Source organism: Ptychodera flava, chromosome 19, assembly GCF_041260155.1.
Source record: "Ptychodera flava strain L36383 chromosome 19, AS_Pfla_20210202, whole genome shotgun sequence".
In the NCBI taxonomy this organism is placed as follows: domain Eukaryota; kingdom Metazoa; phylum Hemichordata; class Enteropneusta; family Ptychoderidae; genus Ptychodera; species Ptychodera flava.
Window position 1 is genome coordinate 10,041,356 of NC_091946.1, and position 27,837 is coordinate 10,069,192.

The window sequence follows — 27,837 nt, forward strand, 5'->3', positions numbered from 1 at the left end:
TCGGATACCTGTGGATGTTCTGATAGGCTGGACATCATCCATCAACACATTCATGACATAGAAAATATGATTAGTATACTACTTTCAGGTATGTAATTGATAAAAAGATAACATGCAACTTTCTATACACAGACAATAAATTAGCCTTTAATACATACATACATACATACATACATACATACATACATACATACATATGTTCGTATGTACTTAAAATGTCATAATAATCTTGCTGAAATGCAGCGTTTGATCATTAAAATAAGAGGATCGTAGATTGCACTGTCTCTCAGAGCGTCGGCTAAAGACGTGTTATAGTCAAGATTTGTGTTGAATGTTTGTGGAAAGATACGCATCGATATAGATCTACAACAATAATAATGTGAAGGGTTACTTCAACTGTCTTTGAAAAAATGAAATGATAAACGTGACGAAAAACTCAGTGATAGGGTGAGAAAACGATTTTCAAATAGTTACTTTTATTTAACACCGACAGGCTAAAAGTCAGGCTGAACAGCATTTCATGATGTATATTTCGAAATGCCACCCTGAAGGGAAAGGTATCAAGGGACGTTATCTCATCTCTTGTTGGTTTTCAAATGAATTCCGGACATGCTTCGAGTACGTACCTAACTTAATGGAGAGCAAAACGATCGAACTCGTTTTCACTTGTTGGTGACATGATTCAAAGCCTGGCATATCATACACCTATCTCTGTCGCCGTTCATCATTAAACAATTAAGCACCCATTTACATTAGATTTGAAGAAAGGAATAGATCAATTGTTTGATTTGAAGTGGTACTTTAGTGACATGACAAAAGCTAACCGAACACGATTTTTATGGTTCGGTGTATTTGAATACTGTTGTCGTTTTGTTGGTGTGCAAAAAGATCTCATCATTTAAACATCATAATTTTGGTAACAAAAGACTGCATGACGCATACCACAGTCACTGTGCATATTAGTTGATAATAAGACTTTTCAAGTTAAAGAAACTAACAAATCAAGCGTTAGGGTGAAACAGACAATGTGTATGGAATAACATTAATACTTTCCTTTATCACAGAGGTGGTCTCGCCATTCTCGTTACGTGACTGTGTGGTTTAATTGTTCTCTATGTAATCCTGATCTCAAGCACAAGATTGCAAGAAGGTGTAATCAAATACTACATGTTATGTTAAACCTTTTGATAGTGTTGATACAAACACTCTTTTCACCCATCTCAAGATCTCATAAAAATTTGGTATTGGTGTGTTTATCAACTAAGTGCAGCATATGAACTTTTATGACTACGTGGTACTAGTTTAAGTAAATTTGTGACTTTTATGAACTGTCCTAAAGGCTGTTTTTATGCACTTTCTGTCCTGCGATATGCTTAATATGGCATCACAGCCATGCCAGGTCTCATGAAATCTCAAACAGACGGTGGCCTTTTTATATATACCTCAATGTACTAAGATCATGTTTCTCTGTTTTCTTTTCACAGTTGTTGAGCGGATTGAAACTGGAAACTGTCCAACATCACCAGGAGAAAGAGTATCAACGTACGATTTGCCACTTTACCCTTATCATACTGGGGATGCTTTCACAACAAATCCACCCACCACCACCGAATGCCAGTGTCCAACTGACAGTCCGGCCCCCAGGAGTTCATCAATTCACACAACGCCTACTTTAAAACAACTAATTTTAACTGGCACACAAGAGACTTCTCCCGAGGTTGACGAGACACATACTGCGGGCGAGAGCACACGTTTTGATTTACATTCCACGGACAAAAAATTAGTCACACTTGTTGTCAGCCATACAACAGCAAAAAGTACACAACCATATCCTAGGACTACTACTCTTGACACAGATAAAACAGAAACACCAAAAACAATTCTGTCGACAATTTTCCCAATATTTACAACACGACGGAAGGAAACTATTTTTGAGTCATCAGGTGATGAGCCAGAGACTGGAATAACATCAGAAGCCCCTTTTCTTTTGACCGAAACTACTAAAGTTTCCACGACTGAAGTACCGACTACTGATGAAGAAGAATTTTCAGGTGAAGATTTCCTTGTTATATCACAACCCACTTCTGTGGAGACTTTTCCTTCGCATAGTATCCCTACCGTCGCATCCGTAACTTCACAAATGACTGGCTCCTCTTCTCCGGACACCACATTACATGGAGTATCCACAAGTACCGATGAGGAAGACTCTGGAGATGGGCCGGATGGGAGGAAAATGGATCTTCCTAGAGGCAGGACTTCACAAGTTTCAACTACATCGTATACAGAGACCCTATCGACGTCCATTACATTACAAACTTCACACAAGCCTCTTGAAGCAGAAATGCAACAAAGCACGATTGACTTCTCAGGAGAGGGAAGTGGTGACGTCACTGAAGAAGACCGAGTAACGGACATAATAGGAGAATCAACTAAAACCATGGAGTATTTGTCGACGCATCCAACTGTCTTAACGTCAGAAAAAATATCAACTTTCTCCCCACAATTGGAGACTTCTGTGCCATCGACAATCAGTGAAGACTTGCATGATGTTTCAACTGAGGCTGTGATTTCAACACCTAGTGGCTTCCCTTCTTCCCCAACACCGAAAGTAGTGGACGGGAGGAAGACAAAACGCAGCACTGACGATGTATCATCGGGTGATGGATTATTCCCTGAAACAAGTGACGCTGCATTACCAGTGGATGACAAAAAGCTTTCAACTATGGCCTCCCTTCAGACAAAACAAACTACAGTTTCACATGAAATGACAACAGAGACTGAAGATTTTTCAGGCGAAGGGTTCATAGAGGTATCTTCACAAGGAAGTTTAAAACCTGTAACAACATCTTCTACCACTCCATATGTAACACCTACATTATCAAATCAGACTCTGTATAAGACAGAAACTAAAACAGAATTCTTCACGACAGAAGAAGAAGACTCTGGTGATGTGCTAGCTACAAGCAAACCTGACATCACAGAGATAAAGCCATTTGAGTCTACGACCAAGTTAGATCTAGTAGAAACTAGTCTTCTAACTGAAACGACAATGCAACCATCCTCCACTGAGAGTTATAGCCACACGATAGACATGTCTGGAGATGAAGAACTTGACATTAGCACCGATATGCCTGGCAAACGTCCACAACTTCCAACCAATGCCGTATTAGCAAAGGGAAAACGTCAAAGTGCAACACCAACTTACAATCCCTCCACAACGTCACAAGCCAAAGCAACAAGATCCTCAACAGCAACGACAGCTGAGTACACTACTCTTGACCATACAACACAGGAAGAACAAATCTATAGTGAAGGATCCATTAAAACAACACCACAACATGTCTCAACTGCAACCTCATCATTGAAACCTACAGTGGAGTTAACTTCGAGAAAATCAGTAGGAAAGACGACACAGACAAATGTTTTCACAGAAGATAAGGATTTATCCGGAAGGAGTACAGCAGAGCACATATCTGATATCACCTCTGAAGTTGACCTTGGAATCTCCACAATCGCAAGTGTAGATGAAATCACAACAGGAATTACCTCTACTTTAGGTATGGCACCTGAAAAATTGTCAACACCGGCTACAGAACTTCAAACGTCCAAGGATATATCAACATTAGATGCAGAGTCTAGTGGAGAGGAAGAGTTCTCAGGTGACGAGTCTTACACAACAAGTGTCGAAACTACTACTTCAGCACCCGATATGCTAACTACAGCTTTGCCTGAAGCAACGGCGGTAACAGCAGCTGAAATATCAAGTCTCCTCACCACGCCATCAACTTTTCTCAGCACAGAAGCACAAGTGTCTGAAAGTACAAGAGAGGGTCGACAAACTTCAACAGCCGAAACAGTACCTCGTTACAGTACAAAACCACCTATTACAGTTGAAGAAGATGAGGAAATATCTGGTGGAGGGTACATCTCAGTATCATCACCTTATGCCATTAAAACATCTGGTAGACCGTCATCAATACCTCCTGAAGTATTCACTCCAAAGACAGTGAAAGAAACGACAACCGGCAAACCTCTTTTTACAGAAGATAGTGAAGCATCAGGAGGAGGCATAACAGAAGCCGTCTATGATGAAACTTCTGGACAACCAGTTGAACAGTTTACAGCCTCAAGTTTACATGTGACAAAAATGGCATCTACGCCAATGCACATGATGACATCTGAGGAGTTGTCATTATCAACTGGGGAACTTCAAACTTCCAGAAAAACACCAACAACCATTGACATGGAAACTGAATCAAGTGGTGATGAAGATGCATCCGGTGATGGGTTAGACTTAGAGACAACAACAAAAGCAACTGAAATGATAACTAATGAAATACCTGAAGCAGCAACCATGACAACAGTAACTGAAATATCAAGTCCACTGCCCACACCATCAACATTGCCCAGCACAGAAGACAAAACTGTCACAAAACAAACTGCTGGGACAACGGAGAGTCAACAAACGTCTGTAGTAAGAACAACGCTTAGTTATAGTACAGAGAAATCCACGATCAGTGAAGAAGATGAGGAAATCTCTGGTGAAGGCTATATTGCAGCATCATCACCTTATCCCACTAAAACAACTAGTAGACCCTCATCAATACCTTCCGAAGTCTCAACTTCAAAGACAACCAAAGAAACGACAACACAAACACCTCTTTTTACAGATGATGATGAAACATCGGGAGATAGCATAACTGAAACCCTTGAATCATCTACGGCCTCAACTCTACTTCAAACGTCTAGAGAAAAACTGACAACCATTGGAACAGAAACTGAATCAAGTGGTGACGAAGTTGCGTCTGGTGATGGACCAGACGTAGAGACAACATCAAAAACAAAAGAAGTGTTGAGAACTGATTTGCCTAAAGAAACAAATACTCTCACAATAGGGCAAACATCAAGTTCGAGACCAACAGTAACAGTACCAACAACATCGACAACAACAACTGGCCAACAAACATCAACGACGAGACCATCGATATACATCACAGATGAAGACGATGAAGAAATCTCTGGTGAGGGGTACATAACGGTGTCAACTCAGCACCCTTTCACTGACACAAGTGTACAATCATCCAAATCTCCTGAAGCGGTAACTACTACATCAGAGGAAACACTGACAACGCAGACATCATTTTTAACAGACGAGGAGTCATCTGGAGTAGAAAGTACGGACAGCATGTTGGATGTAATGACAACGGAAAAAACATTTGAACAATCTACTGTCTCAATGGTGAAAAGGGAAGGTACTCCAACTCTCTTCGAGACCCCCACAGCCTTGTCCGCATCAACTGCACATTTTCAAACTTCGAAGGAAAAACTGACAACAATTGTTGCAGAAACAGAATCAAGTGGTGATGAAATGGCATCTGGGGATGGCTATTCCACCGAATACCTTTCTCCAGTGACTGCAGAGGATACAACATCTACAACCCATTTGCAAGGGGAAACAAATACCATGACTAGCCTTACCATGAAAATGCAAAGCTCACCCCCAACACCTCAACCAGTTCCAGAACAAACATCTCCTCGCACTACATCAACAGCAACATCAGTAACAGATCTCACCACAAATAAACTTGTTACCGATGAGAGTGATGAGGAAATCTCTGGTGAAGGTTACATAACAGTGACTTCGTTTACATCTGGGACAACAACTTCGCCATCAATAACAGAATCAGAATGGTTGCCCACAAGGACAGTAAAAACAACGACATTGATGACACCCTTGTCAAGCACAGGTGGAAAATCATTGGATGATGATATCGTGAAAAGCACAACTGGTATCACTACAAAATATCAAAATGTCCAAACAACAAAAGAAACATTAACATCCATTGAAGCAGAAACTGAGTCAAGTGGAGATGACGTGACATTTGGCGATGGTCCCCTTACAGAATATTTTGAAACAACTACAACAGCAGCAGAAGATATAAAAACTGATTTTTCAGATGCAGCAACCCCCTTTATAACTCAAATAAAGGATAAAACAAGTGAAGAGCCCTCAGACCTAACAAGTCCTAGAACAGAAGAAACAGCCACCACAAAATACACTGTGAAACCTACTATTGGTCAAATAATATCAACAGAAAGAACAACACTGAAATATGATGAGGAAATTTCCGGTGATGGTTTTCTTACATTAAAATCAAAAACACCTATTCCATCAATAGTCTCAACATCAACACTGACTGAAAAAGAGCCGACTTTAATGACAGAGAAAGAAACACCGATGCAAACATCGCTTTTCACAGAATTCGATGAGTCATCAGGCGAGGAGATAACAGACAGGTCACCTGATATGACCAGCAAACCACTTGTAAAGTCTACTACTTTAGGTGTCACATCAACGGTAATTACACATAGTGATACACCAGATGACAAAGTCACATCACAGGTTCTATACCAAACTTCTAAAGAAACACAGCCATCAGAAGCTGAATCAAGTGAGGAGGTGACATCTGGCGATGGCTCACTTACAGAGTATTTTGGCACGAAAACAACAACAACAACAACAACAACAACAACAACCACTGATGTGTTAAAAACAGAATTTCCTGATGTGTCATCAAAAACTACCATGGTTAAACCAAGTAGTGTATCAACGCAACAACCGAGCCCTCAAACAGAAGAAATGCCAACCACAAAACACACCGTAAAATCTACTACTGGTCAAATAACATCAACAGAAAGAACAGCAATAACAGATGAGCGTGATGAGGAAATTTCAGGAGATGGTTATCTTACAGTACAGTCTAAAACATCTCTCCCAGCCAAAATTACAGCATCAGCACCATCTACAAAACAGTCAACTTTGAAGACTGGGAAAGTAACAACAACACGGTCGTCACTTTTCACAGAATACGATGAGTCGTCAGGAGAAGAGATAATGGACATATCATCTGACATGACCACCAAACTACCTCTTGTAAAGTCCACTTCTTCAAGTTTTGGAGGGACGTCAGTGATTACTCAGAGCAGTACAGTAGAAGACATATTTACATCTCATGTTCTGTCCCATACCTTAAAAGAAATACAACCATCAGAAACTGAATCAAGCGAGGAGGTTACATCTGGTGATGGATCACATGCAGAATATTTTAGCACGACGACAAAAACAACAGATGTTCTAGAAACAGATGCGACATCTTATGCTACAAAGTATAGAAAGGATAAACCAAGTGAAGTATCAACACAACAACAAAGTCACAGAACAGAAGAAAAGCAAACTACTAAACACATCGTAAAACGTACTACTGGTCAAATAACATCAACAGAAAGAACAACAATAACAGATGAATATGATGAGGAAATTTCGGGTGAAGGCTTTCTTTCGGTAGCATCTGAAACACCACATCCAGCAACAGTTGCAGCATCGACACTTACTACACAAGAGGCAACATCAGAGACAGTTACAGTAGAACCAACACAGATTTCACTTTTTACAGAAGATGGGGAGTCGTCAGGAGAAGAAATAACAGATGGTTCATCTGATATGACAAGCAAATTACCACTTGAAAAGTCTACCTCTTCAAGTTTTGATGTGACGTCAACAGTGACTACGCATAAAATAACACCAGAAGACATATTCACATCACAGGTTCTGTTCAAAGCTTCTAGAGAAACACAACCATCAGAAACTGAATCAAGTGAGGAGTTTACATCTGGTGATGGATCATATACAGAATATATTGGCACAACAAGGACAGCCACTGATGTGTTAAAAACAGAATTTCCCGATCTGACCTCAAATGCTACAAAGGATAGAAAGGAAAAACCAAGTGAAGTATCAACACAACAAGCAAGCCCAAGAATGGAAGAAACGCAAACTACTACGCAGACTGTAAAATCTACTACTGGTCACAGAACATCAACAGACAGAACAACAATAACAGATGAACGTGATGAGGAATTTTCTGGTGAAGGCTTTCTTTCAGTAGCATCTGAAACACCACGTGCATCAACAATTTCTACTTTGACGCCTACTACACGAGGATCAACTTCAAAGATAATGACAGTAGAACCAACACAGATGTCACTTTTTACAGAAAATGGGGAGTCATCAGGAGAAGAAATAACAGATGGCTCATCTTATATGACAAGCAAATTACCTCTTGAAAAGTCTACCTCTTCAAGTTTTGATGTGACATCGACAGTAACTGCACATATGGTCACACCAGAAAACGTTATCACTTCACAGGTGTTTTTCGACACCTCAAAAGAAACACAACCATCAACTGAGGCAAAAACTGAAACAAGTGAGGAAGTAACATCAGGAGATGGGTCATACACAGATTATTTTGTCACAATAACAAAAGCAGATGAGTTGGTAACAACCAAGTTGCTGGAAGAAACATCAGCTACAACAGATGATTCAAGGAATGTTTCAAGTGCACCGCCAGTGTCACCAAGCGTTTCCATCCGAAAAGAAACCTTAGCCTCACAACAAACAACAATAACTGGTAAACAGACATCTATAATAAGCTCGACAGCTATGTACATTACTGGTGAAGAAGATGAGAAAATCTCTGGTGAGGGCTATATCACTGCAACAAGCATACCAGCCACGAAATCTTTAGAAGAAGTAAAGTCAAGTACAGAGAAAGTAAGGACAACAGGTCCATCCATTTTCACTCCAGATGAGGAGGCATCAGGAGAGGATATTACAAAAACCATATCTGATATCACATCTCTACAGGAAAAATCCAGTGTCACCATGGTAGGGGTGAAAACAATAGGAATTACTCCTACAGTCAGTGTAACATCGGGAACATCGACAAGATTCACTAGAATACATCCAACTTCGACAGAAACACAAACTATTCATGAAGAGACCAAATCAAGTGATGAAATAACATCTGGTGATGGCTCCTTTACAGAATATTCGGACAAAACGACAAAAGCAAGAAAAGTATTTACATCTGCTCATTCAGTGGAGGAAGCAATAGCTACAACTGGTTTCAAAAAGAATGTTTCGGGTTCACAAGTGACATCACCAAGTGTTTCAACAACAGGTAAACCACTATCCACAATATCTACAGAAACGGGAATTAGTGAACAGACATTAAAGGTAAAATCAACAGCTAAAGACATCACTGATGAAGAAGATGAGGACATTTCTGGTGACGGGTTTATAAAAATAACATCAAAGTATTCAACAGCTGGAGCAGTTACTCCAACTACAACATCATATGAAGATACAACATCAAAACATTCAAAAGCAACAGCAATTTTTCCAACTACAACATCTGATGAAGATATAGACTCGAGTACAAAAGAAGTGAAGACAACACAGACATCCCTCTTCACTGAAGACGAGGAGGCATCAGGGGAGGATGTGACAGAAAGCATATCTGACATAACCTCCAAGCATTTACAAGGACAGTCTACTGTCACACTGGCAGGTTTTACAACAGCAGAGACTATACCTGCAGTAAGTGTGACATCAGGAGAATTTCCATCATCAACTAGAAAACACCCAACTTCTAAAGAAACAAAAACACATATTTCTAAAACAACAGTGCCAAGGGAAGATGGATTGGGATCTGGTGATGAGCCATACAGTAAAGATATGGACTTCTCCACAAAATCATATGCGGTGCTAACAACTGAATTTCCCAAAGAAACAACTACTACAATAAGCCTTGAAAAGGTTATATCAAGTTCACTACCCACACCATCAATGGTTTCTGGAACTGAAGAAATACCAGTGACAACACAAACTACGAAGACGACACTCCCAGAACAAACATCAACAGTAAGAACAAGTCAGAGCTATACAACTGAAAAAACTGAGACAGAGGAAGATGATGATGAAATATCAGGTGATGGATTTATAAAACAGTCAACAATAACGTCTGTATATGCAGCATCTTCACCACCAAAAAAAGCTACGGAAAAGGTAACATCAAGGACAATGACATACGAGACAACACAGACATCAATCTTTACTAAAGATGAAAAGGCATCTGGACAAGATTTAACTGAAAGCACATCTAACATGACAACTGAGCATCCACTTGCACCCTCGACATTCTCAAGTATGTATACGACAACATCAAACCCTACAACGACCAATAAACTACAATCTGAATACATGAGCAGTGAGGAGTCGACAGAAGAAATGTCTGGAGATGGCGTATCTGATGCCATGTCTGAGAGGGAAGGCAAAAAACAACATTTGCCAGCAGGTGACCGTTTGGGTAGGGGTAAGGAAAGAACGCCCGCAAGTCAATCGTTAACATCGACACCTAAAACAAGATCTTTTCGAACAAGTATAGTCACCACTCTAGCAAAGTCAAATGAATTTGCCAAATCTTCAGAATCATCTGAGAGAGCTACTACTACGGCACCAGATAAAAAGCCAGTAACACAAATCAGTTCAACATTACAAGAATTATCAGTGACAGTAAGAGTCAATGAAACCTCTCCTGAAACACACACATCAATTACCACGGAAGCAGAAGCCAGTGGCGATCACATAGAATCTGGCGATGGTTTAAACCAAGACCTATTTGATACCACTGTAGAATCAGGGAAATTATCTACATCAGAGACGAAATCTAAATTTGCAATTGATGTGGAGAAGACATCAACTGAGACTCCCACTGAATCAGTCAAAAGTAAATCAGCTGAAGTACAGCCAATTAATTCATCTGAAGAAATAACTACCAGCAAGGGCAATATGCAAACTATAACAAGTAATCTGCCAATTTCATCTACAGTGGACAATAAGGAAAATATGTTCAGCACAAAACAATTTGTGAACATTAAAACTGTCGAATCCAGTATCGCACAAAAACAAACACATAGTGAGGATATTTCTACAGTTGAGGACAAAGATGAGGAAATCTCTGGCGAGGGATTTATTACAACAGCAGGTAATTTGCAATCATCAACAATTACTGAGAAGTTGGAGTCAACGACACGAAAAGAAAAGACGACACAAAGAATATTCTTCACAGAAGATGACGATTTGTCAGAAGGCATTACAACAGTCAGCACAGCTGAAAACCTTCCTGAACCGTCCCCTGCCTACGTACTTGTGGAAATGCCGAGTTCTACTCCAGAGATCACTTTGACATCAGACAAGTTGTCCACATCAGAAATAGCAGTCCAGCCTACCAAGGAAACAGAAGCCACAATATACTCAACATACATCGAAATTGAATCAAGTGGTGATGAATATACACATAGCCATAGGTCAAACACTGATGAATTTTACACAGGTACAAAAAGGGATGGAGTATTTTTAAGTAGTGTACCATCACAGAAAACAATAGGCACCTCAAAGCATACGCCATCTACATTACCAAATGTTTCGACTCAAAGAGAGACGCTTGCCTCAAAACAAACAGAAGAAATACCAGTTAGTGAAAAGTCAACAGCAAAGTCCGTCACAGACCCTTTTCTGACAGATGAAGAAGAGACTGAGGAAATTTCTGGTGAAGGATTTATCAAAGAGCCATCACAACATTCAGTCTTGGCGGCTACTTCGCCAATGATCATAACAGAAGAGAGTACAGCTTCAGGTGCAGTGAAAACAAGGACGACAAAAATATCTCTTTTTACGGAGGATGAGGAGTCATCTGGAGAAGATATAATTGGAAGCACATCTGATTCAATTGACAAACATCTTCAGGAAAAGCAAATGATCTCTAGCTCAAGGACCACACCATTATTACAACATGTAGAGCATACAAAACAAGAACCAACAAGTAAAAGTCATGAAACAACAGATCATATGTCTGTTGAGGGTTCACAACAATCAAAGAGTTCTGGAGGAGTGCAAGAGTGGCGCCAAACACAGTCTGAAACACAAATGTTGGAAACATATTTAGAAACTGGAACAACTCGAAAATCAAGTCATTCAAAATTATCCACCTCAGCACCAAACACAATAAGATTGATAAATGGCACCACATTACCTCCTTCTGCAGAGTCACATACAAGTCCAGGATTCAGTAAGCATATTGACAAGCAACCCTCATCTGATAGACATTCGGATTCAACAACAATATCTGACAAGAGTACGTTGAGAGCAACGACATTCAACATTGAAGATATGTCATCAGGTGATGAACCTTTACCCGAGGCTGCATTGACACCAAAAGTGCAAAATATACGAACAACTACAAAATCATCACTTATTGAAGCGACCCCATCCTCAGTCCTACAAACAGGTCCAATGCCCACTCAACAGTTTACTTCAATAGTTAGTCAAGCAACATCAGACAAAAGGGAGGTAGACAAAGTTTTATCCATTACGGTTACTGATATCCTGCAGACAGAACATGACCCAAAAGCAACAGACGAAAGGACTTCAATGACTTCAACAAGTATGGAAACATTTATTCCTGCCTCAAAGACTTCCAGGACAGCGGATGAACTTTTCAGTGATGGGCTAACTCCTTTATCATCTGAAAGTTTACAAAGGTCAACATCTGATGAGATTCTACAATCAAGCAAATTAAATTCGGAGTTATCAGAAGCATATTCTTTTACTACAGAAGGCGAAGAATCATCAGGGGATTATGAGCTTGGCCAAAACACTGTGACAACAATTGCTTCTACCTTGCAACGCACAGCAATTTCACATTTACAAACCAAACCCCAAACTCTGATACAATCGTATAACACTGCATCATCATCATTATCACCATCATCATCATCATCATCAACATCATCATCGTCGTCATCGTCGTCGTCGTCGTCGTTGTCGTCGTCATCATTATTATCTAAAGGAGTTACTCATACACAATCTTTTACAGAAACTGAATTACTTGAGATATCAAAAGAACAACTTAAAAGTACAGCTACAATTGTGAAAACTGCTCCTGAAGTAAAAACATCAGCAAGAGTTCATCAAAGCATTGAAACAAATGAAATAACTATTGACACGGAAACTGAGTCAAGTGGAGAGGAAATACTCTCTGGTCAAGATATGTTTTCTGTATCTGAAACAAAAATAGGCAAGCCAACATTAACAGATATTCCTGAACTGGCGTATCCAGATCAGCTACCACATAAGATGTCATCTGAAGAACAAAAACCTAAACCTGGTATCTTTAGAGATGTTGTATTACCTAGATCTTCTACAGTTTCAACAACAACAACGGCAGATGAAGTGAATTCATTGACACAAGGTACTAGTATATCAAAGCAAACCTCGCCTAGCCATCAACCAGTTGGAGAAGAAGACCAGTTATCTCGTGAAAGGTTTATTGAAACATCGTCAAAGCAACAGGATTCAATAACACGCTCTTTTTTGACAACACAAGCAGAAAAAGTATCGACAGATGAAATGACCATCAAGATGCCACAAACAACATTCTTCTCAGAAAGTAAAGAGTCTCTGGGAGATGATTTGACAGAAAGCAGCCCGACGTCAGCTTGGAAAGACCGTGAGAAAGATTTTACTGTTTTCAGTACACAGATGCTTAAGGCTACTAAGCAATCAGACAGTGCAGCCAAGACGCCAAGCATTGATGGACATGAAACGATGACAGAAACGTCTGGAGATGATGATTTGGATTTAACAACTATTACACTTGAAATAGAGACACAAGAACAGAAATCTGGCTTTCAATTAGGAACGAAGGATATTATAATTGAAGATCGATCGAATATACACTCGAGTCGAGCCTCAAATACAAAAAAGCCTGAAATGATCCCTACACAAAGTACGATGACACTTTCCACAGAATTTCTAGATGGACCCCTGTTAACACACACTTCAACACCAAAAACATACCCATTTAGTACGTCCCAGGGTATAGAAACATCAGTGCGAGTTTTTGAAGAAAAACATACGAAACAAACCGATGATGTTCAGTCCGTTATAGAGAGTGAAAAGGAAGATGGCTCAGGTGATGGTTTTTCTACAGAATATATTGATGCTCATACAATTACACAAAGCATAATGCAAACTGATGAAGCTTTGTCTTACAAACCTACCACTGATCATATAGCAAAAGAGGACACTTTGACTGAAGAATCAATTTTACATTCAAGTCTTTCCGAGGTAATGCAAAATAATACCATAGTTAGTTCGTCAGGCAACAGACATAATACAACTATGATCACAAAGGCTAAAATCACTACAGATGAAACAACAACTACCACAGATGAAGAACAAGGAGATTTTATCAAAACAGCGTCTCAACATTCTGACTTATTGACAAGCTTGCCATCTGCAACACCTGGGGAAACCTTGCCTTCAGTTACAATGAAGGCAATGACATCACAAACAATGCCCACTGATGATGAAGAAACATCAGGAGATGGCATGGCTGAATTAGATATGGAAACTCCTTCAATCGAAACTTACTCCCCAACAGTAATTCCAAAAACATATGAAACAACAGTGGACATGTCTGTAGGTGTTGCCCCATCAAGCAAAGAGCGGCTTGTCACAGAATGGACACGATTTGAAGATAAGGTCTCTTTGAACATTGTAAGAAAAGATGAAGAGATACAATCTGGTGATGGAAGTATTCCTGTAGGAACAGACATAAAAATCAGGTCAACTGAGGCCATAACATCAGTTGAAGACCTACTTGATCCTGACGACTTTCATCCAGATATCACAAGAATTCCACCTGATATACCATCAGTTGGAACAAACATACATGTTGCGACAGATCATTCATCTAAACTGCAAAAATCGTTGATTAGTACTTCAACTAGAACACAATCTGATGAAACTACAAAGCGGTTTACACGTCATACTAGGGAAATAGGAGAAGAAGCAGAGCATTCAAGAGACACTTTTATAAATGTTTCACCAAAGCATCCAGAGGAGTTAACTTTTGCCACACAGGCCACTGTAAAAGTTAGCAAACTTCCAAAGTCTACCACTACAAGTTCAGTTATGACGGACAAACAAGAAGAGGTAACAGATCCGAACGCTACTTTGGAAGAAACTCAGGTGGTTGAAATGAACACGCAAAGTCCAAAAGTCACTGGGCATGAACAAACTTTGGAGGTATTTTTGCCTTCAGTCACACTGCCTCCTGCTTCCACAGCAAGTGCAACGTATGTCGATAGCATTTTGTCAGTGACTGAAAATTCAGAAACATTTTCATCAAGGGATAAAAACATCAAATTACAAACTAGCCCAAGTATTGGTGATGGTTTTGATTCTACAATTCAAGGATTCAAGGATTACACAGCTCAGGAAATAGATGAAAGTAAGGGGGAAGATTATAAGTTTTCTTCAAGAAGTACTGGTTCACCTTTTGAAAGCAATTCAGCTTCTAAAGTAGTTAACGGAGCATCTGGTGTCATTACACACATTCCTGGTTACGTTAAAACACAAAAGGGATCAACTATAGGACCAAAATCACATAAAGATTCCACTACATTGCCATTTAAAAAGTTTCAAATGCAAAAGGACATCACGTCTCCATCTGCTGAAGCTGTTCATTCATATGAAGCTGATGTTAAGCCATTAGAAACAACTTTGTCTCAGGAGTTAAAGATGTCGTTACATGCTACCAGTACACCAGATGGGGAACTGTCTGCAGAGGAAGATATGCCACGGAAAATTGCTGAAACATTGTTACAAACTCAAACTGAGGCTGGTTTCATTGAAGGCGATCTCAGTAAATTAACACAAAAGAGTGTGCCAACTGTAACTTCAATAAAAGGTAAAGATATTGACAGCACTGATGAGGACAGTTCAGGAGCTGATGAAGATCTCAAATCGAAACCTGAAAAATATGATTTTATTACAAGTGCCATGCAAACTCAAGATGAAATTGCTAAGAGTGAAACATCACTGCCAAAAACAACAAGTACAATAATAGGTCATACAGATGCCAAATCATCACAGGACAGAGATTCACTGTCAACAAAATACCCCTCAACCCTGGAAAGCAACAAGGAGGGCGATATGGGAACCGGAATTCATGCACATAGCAGTGACACAACAATTGAAAGTGATGGTTTAGGATCAGGAAATGAACCAACTGATACACGGACTAGTCATTTTATCAAAAAAGATATGAGGAAGAACATTTCTCATAAGCAAAGGCACAAAGGACTAACATCTTCCAGTCAAAATGCCATTACAACAAGTGTAGGAAACATACCTTATGACAGCACTCTGGGGCAAACAACATCAACTCCTGAGCAAGCACTTAGACCCAAAGTGGTACCAATCACTAATGATGTAGAGAATCAACCACAACGTCCAATACTCCATGAAAGTGAATTTTCATCTGGGATGGACAGTGATGAAGGTTCTGCAGAAAACACTGCCATTTATGAACCTGACACAACTGGATACCAGCCTTCATTTGTAGTTGTCCCAGCTACCAGGGGTGCAGCTAGAGTTGCTACACCATCTATAAAGGAAAGGATTACACCAGTCCAGGAGTTGCACAGTTTTTCTGGTGATGCCACAAAGATGGAGACTTCAGATGATTTTAATCATCAAAGAGTTGTCACATCGTTCAATGCGGTTGAATTAAGCCAAGCTACAAACCTGGGTACTAGAAGTACCAAACATTCAACTCTGAATAATAGAAACAGGCTCTGGGATTCCTCACAAGATATTTTCAGTACAAAAGAAGAGGGAAAATCAGATTCATCACAGACACACTCAACTGAAACTATGGTCATCTCTGAACACAGTAAGATGGATTTAGCTTATCAATCTTCACCTTTGGAAGGTGTGGCATCTGTTTCAAGACTGAGTGGTTCTAAAATTGATAAAGATTCATCAGAATCCGTTTCTGGGTTTGAAGAAACGAGTCGAGTTACCGATGGTCTAAAGAGTTCAGCACATACAGAAGACAAGTCCTTCAAGAAAATTAGTTCCCCGATGATGACAGGAGATGTTGTTTATAAGCAAACAGCTGCGCTTTCAATAGTTACATCAAACCCATCTCCTGAGTCAGGTGCAGAGAGAAGCGAACAATTGATGGACACCACAAGAAGTGAAAGAGGTTCAACCTTTGAATTGCCTAGTACCTTACAAGCTGAAGAATCTGAATCTACAACTATCAAGCCATTTGAAAAAACTTCTAAAACAAGTGTTCCAATTTCAGTTAATCCTATTTTTCCAGAAGACGTGTCTACACAACAAAGATCACAAGATGAAATACAGTCTCAGGCAGTCTCCACAGTATTTGCAGACGAGGATTTAACCAAAGACATAAGCCCAACAGACAACACCTTGCCGCCAGGTGCTCAGTATGGAATAGATGCTAAAAGCAATACTACTACCGAAAGTAAATCAAAACCTGCCAGTCAGATAGTGAGTGTTCCTGCAGGCTCTCGAACACAAGGTTTGTCTACTGAAAAGGATACTAAAGGCGATAAAATAAACGAAGGAAGTACATCTACACAAAATATGGCCATCTCTAAACAAAGCGCAGCAAATTCAGTTTATCCTTCATCATCTTTGGAAGGCACAACATCTTTTTCAAGGATGAGTGATTCTAAAATTGCCGAAGAGTCATCAGATTCTGTCACTGGGTTTGAAGAAATGAGTCGAGCTGATGATGGTCTAAAGAGTTCAGAACATACGAAAGACATTTCTGCCAATGAAACAACTTCTCTGAAAATGACAGGACAATTTGTTTACAAGAAAACAGCTACTGTTCCTAGAGATACAACTAACTCATTTTCTAGGTCTGGTGCAGAAAGGAGCGGATATTCACCATCATCGGGAACCACAAGAAGTGAAGGAGGCACATCCTTTGAATCATCAAACGCATTAAAAGCGGGAGACTCTGAGTCTAAAACCCCCAAATCATTGGATATAAGTTCTGAACAACATGTTTCTATTTCATCGAATGCTATTTCTTCTTCAGAAGAATCTACACAACAAAGATCACAAGATAAAATACGTGTAATCTCTTCGGTATTTGTGGATGGGGATTTAACCAAAGACTTTGGACTAAAAGATGATACCTTGCCACCAGGTGCTCAGTATGGAAAATCTACTAATACAAAGATATACACTTCTGACGAAACTGCAACCAAAATTGCGAGTCAGACATTAAGCGTTCCTGTGGATACTAAAACACAAGGCCTGTCTTCTCAGAAGGATACTGAAAGCGATGAAGAAGAAAGTATATCACCCACTCATTCAGATATTACTTCGTCTGTGATTCCCCTCGTCAAAGGAGAAGTACCTGCTTCATCCAGCAGCTTTGATACCCAAAGAAGTCAACCAGCAAGTTTCACGGATGACTCAAAAGTAGGAGATGCTTTTTCTGCAGCTTCTACAGGGCTGCCACTAAGAACCTATGAATCCATAGACACAGATCCAGTTCATACTCTGAGTTCACCGGCAGACACTGATATACATCCAACCTACCCTTCTGCACCTCTTGAGCGTGTTGAAGCTGTCAAAAGTAGAACAGTAACAGACATTGTAGAGAACGCTTCTGAAAAACGTATTACAGATCTGAAGGAGACCAGAACCATGCAAATGTCGATGGCTGTAGATCGTACATCAAAAAAGGATTATAAAGAAAAAACAACACCTTCTGATGTCTATCAGTCATCTGCATCAAAATGGGAAAGTAAGGAACAGACATATTTGGGTCTATCAGATACTACAGTAATTGCATCTCAAAATAAAGATTTCACTGAACTTCCAATAGCTACAGTTGAGTCATCTCAAGGAGATATGCTTACTGAAGGTTATATAACTAAAAAACCAACAGATGATGTTGTTCCTTCAAGAGCCACAATTCCAAGAAGTGTCGGGGCACCAAGCCCACCTCCGAGGACTATAACTAAAAAACTAACAGATGACTTTGTTCCTCCAAGAGCCACAATTCCCAGAATTGTCGGGGCACCCAGCCCACCTCCAAGGACAGTTGATGACATTGATCTTACTTCAAATCCATTATTGAGCAGAAAAAACGAAGCTGAACCCTCCCTAGTTTCAACAAAATCAAACGTGAGGGGTACTGCATCCAGAGATTTAGATTCCATTCTTCCCTTCACTGCCGCTGGGCCGACTTTAACAACTGCAGCAAGTCCTTTATTTTCCACGAAAAGAGCCTCATCTTCAGTGCGTCCTACAAAACCTTATTTTTGGGAAGATATTTTTGACACTTCTCAGACAGAACTAAAGGATGAATGGTCGAAAACCACAAATATTGTCTCCGATATTAATGACATTACAAATACAAATATTAAACCATCACCCTCGACAAAAGTTACACATGATTTGAAAGATGTACATTTGGTGCTTGAGACCAAGATACAAGGTGTCTCTCAAGTGGCAGAGGAATATCAAGCAACTACCCGGCTATCTGACAAAACGACTGGTTACAAAACAACTCAGCCGACCTATGGCACCATTGAACAATTGAAATCCACAGAAATTGTCTCTGGGTTTGATGAAAAGACAAGTGGAGATGGTGGATCATCTTTGTTGGGCATAGTTACCTATGGAACAAAAGACGTACATAATGTACTTGAGACCACGGAAGAAGATGTCTCTACATCGGCAGAAGAATACAAGGCAACTATTCAACCATCTGACAAACTGAGTAAGCTAATAACTGCTCTGCCAATCGATGAAATGACTAAACGATTGGAGTCCACAAAAATTGTCCCTAAGTTTGATGAAAAGACAAGTGGAGATACTGAATCACCATCGTTGAGCAAATTTATTTACGGCACAAAAGACACTCATGAAGTACTTGAGACTGAGGTCCAAAGTGTCTCTCTGGTAGGTGAGGAATATCAGGCAACCATTCAACAATCTGACAAAACGAGTGGACACACATTTGTTCTGCCAGCTGATAAAATAACAGAACGATTGAAATCGACAGACATTGTCCCTAAGCTTGATGAAAAGACGAGTGGAGATGTTAAATCATCATCATCGAGCAAAGTAACTGATGTCACAAAAGACACACATAAGTCACTTGAGACAAAGGTCCAAGATCTGTCACAGGTAACAGAGGAATATCAGGCAACTGTTCAGCCGTCTGACCAAATGACTAAACACACGAGTGCTTTACAAACCGATGAAATAATTGAACGATCGAAGTTAACAGACTTTATCTCCAAGCATGATATAAAGACAAGGGGTGATGAATCATCAACATTGAGTGAAGTTCCTTATGGCACAAAAGACGCACCTGAGGTACTTGAGACCAAGGTTGAAGAGGAACTAGAAGATGTAGTTCTTGTTAGAAAAGATATGGACAAAACTGAAATTATTATTACAAGAAACATATATAACAAAAACAAAGCTCCACAGAAAAAGCCAGTATCAAAGGATGATTCACCCGATTCAACATCTGAAAATAAACTTAAAACTGGGCATGTGGGAAAAGAGTCTACACCCCCTTCGCAAGGCATTGGTAAAGATGTGTTATTTACTTCTACACCATCAGTACAAAACAGGCAAGATGATGGGCGTACAGAACAAGCTTTTGACAAAACAAAGCAAGTGGAACTTGACAAATATTCAAGCGTGTATGATGATGTTCTCGTAACCACTGCATCTGGCAAACAGGAAGAAACCACACAAGCACATTCACCAATTAGTCCCCTAACTGTATCAGGAATAAGCGAGGGCGAAAAACTTGTCTATGCATCATCCCGACAAAGAAAACCATCAATAATTGCTTCTACAACAAATTTCAAATTTTTTATTACCACCAAGCAAGGGGTGATCCAAACAACAAGTTTAGAAGGGGGATATGTACCTAGTGTCATAGATATGACTCCAACCTTGACACCCACTCTATGGCCGGACACAACAACCACCACCGAACCAGTCACTGTTGTTGATAATCTGGTGACGCAAGGAAATGTTGAAGACCCATGCACCGAAATTTTATTAGCCGGTCAAACACGGAGTGGCGTGTATGCTATTTATGGCTTGGGAGGAGAGAAAGGCTACAGAAAGGTCATCTGTGACATGGACACTGACAATGGAGCATGGACGGTCATTCAGAAACGTCAGGTAAACTTTAATGTAGACCTCTATATTTCTTGAGACCGGAAGAATGAAAAGCAATATTGAATATCTGATGACTTGACCCTATGTAAAATTTTACGCATCACTTTCAGATTATGATGTCTAACCCGCAAGGAAATATTTCACGACTGAGAACAATCTCACGCTTATCCAATCATCTTAAAATATTTTCAGTCTGGTAAGGTAGATTTTGAACGTGGATGGGAAGACTATGCAACCGGTTTTGGTTACTCATACGATGACTTATGGATAGGAAACCGAGTTTTGCATCACATGACGTCAAAAGCTAAATACGAACTTCGTGTCGGTAAGTCTATCCCATTTATCATTTTCAACATTAAAAAATCATTAAAAAATGATGATGGAACAAACTGCTGAAATACTAAACGTATGTGTAACTAAGGAGTGTTGCCATTGCAAACTGCAAAACTTTATGGCTTGCTATTTCAACTGTAGCTATCAAAGTCAACAATAAATTCTTGCACAGGGTACATGAACATTTGAGCATTATCTTACTGATGATACCCGATCAAAGAAGAGTTGGGCTAATATGATATACCTGTCAACGAAACTGTACATAAAATCAAATCAAAGATTTGCAAAATGACACATCATATCAGTAAATGACTCCCGCTCTTGAACAAGATCACAGGGACCTGTACCTCATCGTATTGTATTCAAACTTCTGCTCATCAATTACGAAGACCCTCAGTGGACTCTCTCCACAATGTTTCTGAATTTAATCTTACCTCGTACTTCATCACGTACTCTTCGTTCATTGGATTAATGCCTTCTTCACACACCCAGATGGCATCTGACTTCCTACAGTCACCGTTCATTCTCCTCCTTGGAACTCTCTACCCTTGGACATGAAACTTCTCCCAATGTCAACATTTTCAAAAGACGATTAAAACGTAATCTTTCAGACAGCATTTGGTTGACTTTGGATACTAACTGCATTGTAAATTTGTTAGACTGGTAGAAGGCAGGTGTTCTGATGCCGGGCATTATGGCGATGTAGCGTCTAACAGTAAAACGTCGCAGGATTGAATGATATGTGGAATTGATAGTTATATTGTACAGTATCTTGGGATTTCTGAGTAATACATTATAGCAAGTACTTACAGGCCTCCATTGTTCTTCATGAATGGCATGATAGTCTGTATCATGTCGACTTGCTGATTTTTTCAAATCTTTCCAGACATGACAGATTGGGAAGATGCTACTGGATATGCTGTGTATTCCGACTTCCATGTCGGTGAAGAAAGTAAGAAGTTTCCGTTGCACCTGGGCAAGTTTGTTCGAGGTAACCGAGGCGACTCTCTCTCATATCATGACGGAATGAAGTTTTCCACCATGGTAAGTTCAAGAAAGAAGAAGTATTTCTGTTGCAAGTAATCATGCTGAAAATGTTTACTTTTTTATTAGCTGCAATAATTGTAGCCTTGGTTGGCCGTGGGGCTTTGGCTTGTCGTGCGGCTCGCGCCTTGCCCCAACCAAGGTTGGGGCAAGGCACGCACGACAGAATCCCAAGGCCAACCAAGGCTACAATTATTGCAGCTAATTTTTATGATCAATTTGTTCAAGTCATATTGGCGAGATTTCAAGGAATGTATGTGACATTCAGATGAAAGACAGGATGATCACGCAAACATTGTTTGTCTGTCTGTCTGTCTGTCTGCCTGTCTGTCTGTCTGTCTCTCTCTCTCTCGCGCACACACACACATACACATACGTCTAAGGGACGGACCATTAATCTTGGGAGGGGGGTGGTCAAAAACAGAAAAAAAAATTTTCAGAGCAGAAAGTTAGAAAAAAAAAATCTTCAAACTAGTTTGCAAAATAAAAAAAAAAATAATAAGAAGACAAAGGCGTAAAAAAAAAATCTGCCAAAAGTCTTTAAAATTTGAATTTTTTTTAGATTTTACCGACAGAAAGCAACTTTCTGTATTTTTTAGTACATCCTCCCGGCACATTTTTAATTTTAATCTATACGTTTAGAGTGACTGTATCCCTTATACTGGAAGTTGTGATTATCTTATCTTTTCAGGAATTTTGTATTCTGATCACTTGAAAATTATGAAATTATAGAACCCGTTTTCTACTTGTTTCCTGCGTACAAACCAAGCAGGTACACTAGGTAAAACATTGAAACTATGGTATGGTTGTCAAGACAGAAAGTTGTATTTGCCTTTTAAGATCAAGGTAAACAGATGCAGGCCACATCAGTTTCATTTTTTTCACAGCATTTTATTGCAATGATGAATGCAAGAATGGGTGAACAAGTAGAAACACGTCAATAATGATAAAACAACATATCAAATCATTATGTATTATTTTGCTTTTAAAAAGGCATTTTCAATTCTTTTTTCTCAAAAAACAGCCTCAAAAAACAACAGCAACACATGTTTTAACATTCAACAATACACTACGTAGAATGCCATCTATCCAACAAATCCCAACACAAAAACACACAAAAGGGTTGAACTTTGAAAGTTTCTCGATAGCAAATACTGAATAAATCTGCATGAATAATCGTTTTTGTGTAGTAAATTTCAAAGAATTGGACAAGCCCTTTCAGAGAATACAGATTTTTTGACCATGAATGGCATAAATTGCCCTAAAAAGACAAATATTGAAATTTCAACACATCTATACACATCCAATCAATTTGGACATGCTGCTACAGAGAAATAGATGTTTTGATCAAAAAAGGGCAACAATTGCTCTAAAAACACAAATATGCAAATTTAACTATATTATTTAGCTTATTTTAGCTTCTCAGCTTGTCAAAATCAATTGTAAATCATGAGATATGCATGATGTTTGGTGGGGTGCATGTAGCCATTTCACCACGCAGTAGAAAGGGAAGCCAGGAAACCAAAATAGTCAATTTTCAAAACTATAGGAAGCTACTGAGGAGCAAGAAGACCATGTTTCAGAGGAAGATGTGTAATCCGAAAGAAATGCTCCCAAAGTGCCACCAAATAACACCATTTTTATTTCTATTTTTCAAAAGCTCCAACAGTAGGAGGGGGGACACCCCCCTCCTGACCTCCCCTGCAAAAATACTCCCCAAGTGCCACCAAATAACACCATTTTAATCTCTATTTTTCAAAAGCTCCAACGGTAGCAGGGGGGGACACCCCCTCCTGACCACCCCCCGCAAAAATACCCCCCAAGTGCCACCAAATAACACCATTGTAATCTCTATTTTTCAAAAGCTCCAACGCAGGAGGGGGACACACCCTCCTGACCTCCCCTTCAAAAATACTCCCCAAGTGCAACCAAATAACACCATTGCAATCTCTATTTTTCAAAAGCTCCAACAGCAGCAGGAGGACACCCCTCTCCTGACCTCCCCCCCCCCGTGACCGCTTGCATGGCCGCTTGTGGTGCTTGACACCACATCTTTGCCCTCTTTATCTTCAAACAGCGACGAACTAAAAAAAAATTATAAATCTGAAAATTACTCTGAAAAAAAAATTTGCACAGCCAATCTTAATTGGAAAAAAAAAATTTCAGAAATTTACAATAGTAAAAAAAAAGTTTCACAATTTCATTGTGACCACCCCCCTCCCAAGGTCTAATGGTCCATCCCTAATAGAGTATATGCAGCTTCTGTAGTGTGTTGATTAAAATGTCGCTCAGTAATCATTCATGTATCTTGAAACGTAGATGAAAAACCTCTTAAAATTCTTAACAAATCAAAGTTTTTCGGAACTGTGTGTGGATGAGAAAGGTTTTGGATGTCTTTGCACATGAACTGGACTGTATGGAGATACGAGAGCTTGTCCTAGTGTAAAATAAGATAGTCACAATATCGAGAGGCGTGATCTTCCACAATACTGACTCCTTCCTTGCATTGCATTTCATTTCAGGACAACGACAATGACCCCGTTTCCAATGTCAACTGCGCTGCCCTGAGAAAAGCTGGCTTCTGGTTCAATAGCTGTAACCAGGCCAATCCCAATGGCATCCTTCTCGACAATCCTGACGCTGTCTTTCACAATGGCGCCATCGTAACCTGGGGGACGTGGCACAGGTCTTACACTTACTGTTTAAAAACATTTAAAATGATGATAAGACCCATGAAATGAACGATAATAGCTTAGTGGGCAATAGCCAATCATTGGACTTTAAATCCCTTTTACACCACTTTTATTTATATCATATTTCTTTTAAGTCCGCAATGGGTATCTTGAAAGAGGCAGGAGAGCTTAACCCACTCTGTCACAATGTAATAAGGTTAAACAAGAGAAAATGGGGATTACTTATCAGTAAATATTATTTAAATCGTAATTTGGGCGGGTAAAATATAGAAGCACTTGCCAACAGCGTAGTATTAATCAACAAGAAACAAAATTTGTAAATTTATGTTCGTCGTCAGATATGCGACCAAAAAAACAGAGATTGTGTTTTCAAGTATTAGCAAAACTGCATTGAAGAAATAGTATCGAATTCTTTCAATGATGATCTTGTGTTGAAGTCATGAAATACATATGCCATATCATGTGAGATAACGTATTGTAAATTTGGAAGTGTACTTCAGTGAATAGGTAGTTTGTAAAACAGAGAATAGAATGTCAGATTGCATTTACTACTCCTCAAAGGATGTACAGTCAGCGAGAGTGTAGTCATTTGTCGGATATTTTATTTTTAGCTTGTCTGCGTGGATATTTTAAAATCCACGACAATGTTTTAGGCTGTGACGCTACTGTGCACGATTTAATTGACAGGTAGCAGGTTTGGCCTTCAGTCGATAATTGGTTTGATGTACCATAGTGCATTTGTAAGCTGATTGGAACAACATCATTCTTCCCTAAGTGGTTTCCATAGAAAGAAAATCATATTTATGAAGTTTCTGTCGAAATTAAGATCATTATTGATATCATTATTTTTGGATTCATTGAAACTACAGTGTAGCCTAGCGACATGCTAAGTCAGCGGAAATGGCGATGGTTGAATCGACACGGGAGCCATCATATGTTCGACATTGATGGTGCATTTTAATTAAGAATTAGATTATTAGATAGCGTTGTTTATAGGTACATTGGTAGCTACAGTTAAGTGAATCCATTGTTAAATGTAGAGAAAGTACCATTAATAGATAGATAGATAGATAGATAGATAGATGGACACAGACAGACAAACACTTTAGCAAAAAATTGCGAGACTGGAGCGAGAAAGTGAAACTTTCTCGCAATTGGTGAGAATCTCTTGTCATTCTCTTCTCAATGCTCACCAGTGAGAATTGAACAATTTTCACCGGTGAGCAGTGAGAAATGCACTCCTTGGTGAGATTCTCTTATCTCACCAAGGAGTCCATTTCTAGCTGCTCACCGGTTAGAATTCAAATATTCTCCCTGATAGCAGTGAGAATGACAAGAGATTCTGACCAAATGCGAGAAAGCGTCACTTTCTCGCTCCAGTCTCTCAATGTTTTCCTATAGGGAGATAGATAGGTAGATAGAGAGAGAGATGGACAGACAGACAGACAGACAGATAGATAGATAGATAGATAGATAGATAGATAGATAGATAGATAGATAGATAGATAAATGGCCAGGAAATGGTACAAGACCGACCGACAGATAGACAGACAGACTGATGGCCGGGTAAAACCCGCTTAAATAGGAAGGGAAAGTTACAGCTAGATAAATGACTAGCTATGTAGTTAGTGGGGTGGATAGGTACTCAAAAACAAGTAGACAATTTGATTATGACGGATAAAAGATTGATTTGTGAGATTAATAGAAAATATAAAAACAATTCTCTGTGGTGCTTTTTAAATCACGTTTCACTGCCATGTGACTGTGAATTAATGATAAAATATGAACATAAAATGAAGCTATCAACTTAGTAGTCTGTTACCCTAGCAACAATGGCAGAAGTCAGTAAATGATAAACAGTAAATACTTCGACATATGTAATAAGATATCTTTATGAAATATTTCAAGAACTTTTAAATTTTGCAGAGATATATATTAAACTCTACGAATTGGTTATTTTTCACCTTTCTATTCATGTTTACGTACATTTTCTTGTACTTTCATTGAAATGTACCGTTTACGTTGAGGATAAAAATAAAATTGATATAATTTTTAAAGCTCTCAGTCGATGAACGACGGAAAAGGCGGTGCGCTGCACTCTTCAGTGTCAGTGTGGGTGGATCTGATAAACGGGTAACTACAGATCAACATGTAACAGTTGGGGGCAATATGCAAAGCCTAAAAAAGGTCAAACCCCCGAAATACACGATGTCAGATCAAAAATCTAACCGCTTTAGTCTTAGGTGGGTAATCCTCAACGAAAACATTGCTCTGTCTGACAAGACCTCAAAATTCTAGTGAATGAAGCCTTCATTTCGTACTTCCAAATTACCTTGTGGTCTCATGACGCGCTCTCGCAAAACAAAACCCGGGTGAGTATTTTGCGGTCGAAATAAAGTTAAAAAGGTTACATATTAGTATCGCAATACATTGGAATGGGTTGCAACGCTTAACGCTGACTTAAACGAGTAACCATCGCTTTTTTGTCGGATATTAAGCTTATATGTACTTCATTTCTGAAGGCGTAATCATCACCACCCTTACATTATACCGAGGCTGAAAAAATGCATGTATGATGTCATGTGGTGGCAGTATTCATTGATCCCCTGTATTGTCGGTGCACGGTTCGTATGCCCAACCCCACCCTAACCCCACCCCGATTTGCTTCCAGTTCCTGTTTGTATCACGTTGAGGCCAAAGCATTACACTGTATTTTTCGTAATAGGTATGTAACAGAGAAGATTATCAAACCCATTGTTATCAATATTGTGATTATGGACCTATTTACAAAAATTGGAGTGAACCATAGATAGT

The 27,837-nt window shown here is 39.4% G+C and overlaps 1 protein-coding gene across 1 annotated transcript; it reads left to right on the forward strand.

Annotated features, from left to right (window-relative positions):
* On the forward strand, positions 1-27,083 carry LOC139118517 (uncharacterized). The gene is made up of 5 exons (XM_070681850.1): positions 1-88; positions 1,485-20,956; positions 21,146-21,278; positions 22,173-22,330; positions 24,853-27,083. Exons 1-5 carry the CDS (start codon positions 67-69, stop codon positions 25,069-25,071), a joined length of 20,004 nt encoding a protein of 6,667 aa, XP_070537951.1. The 5' UTR covers positions 1-66; the 3' UTR covers positions 25,072-27,083.
* Positions 27,084-27,837: the final 754 nt, after the last annotated feature.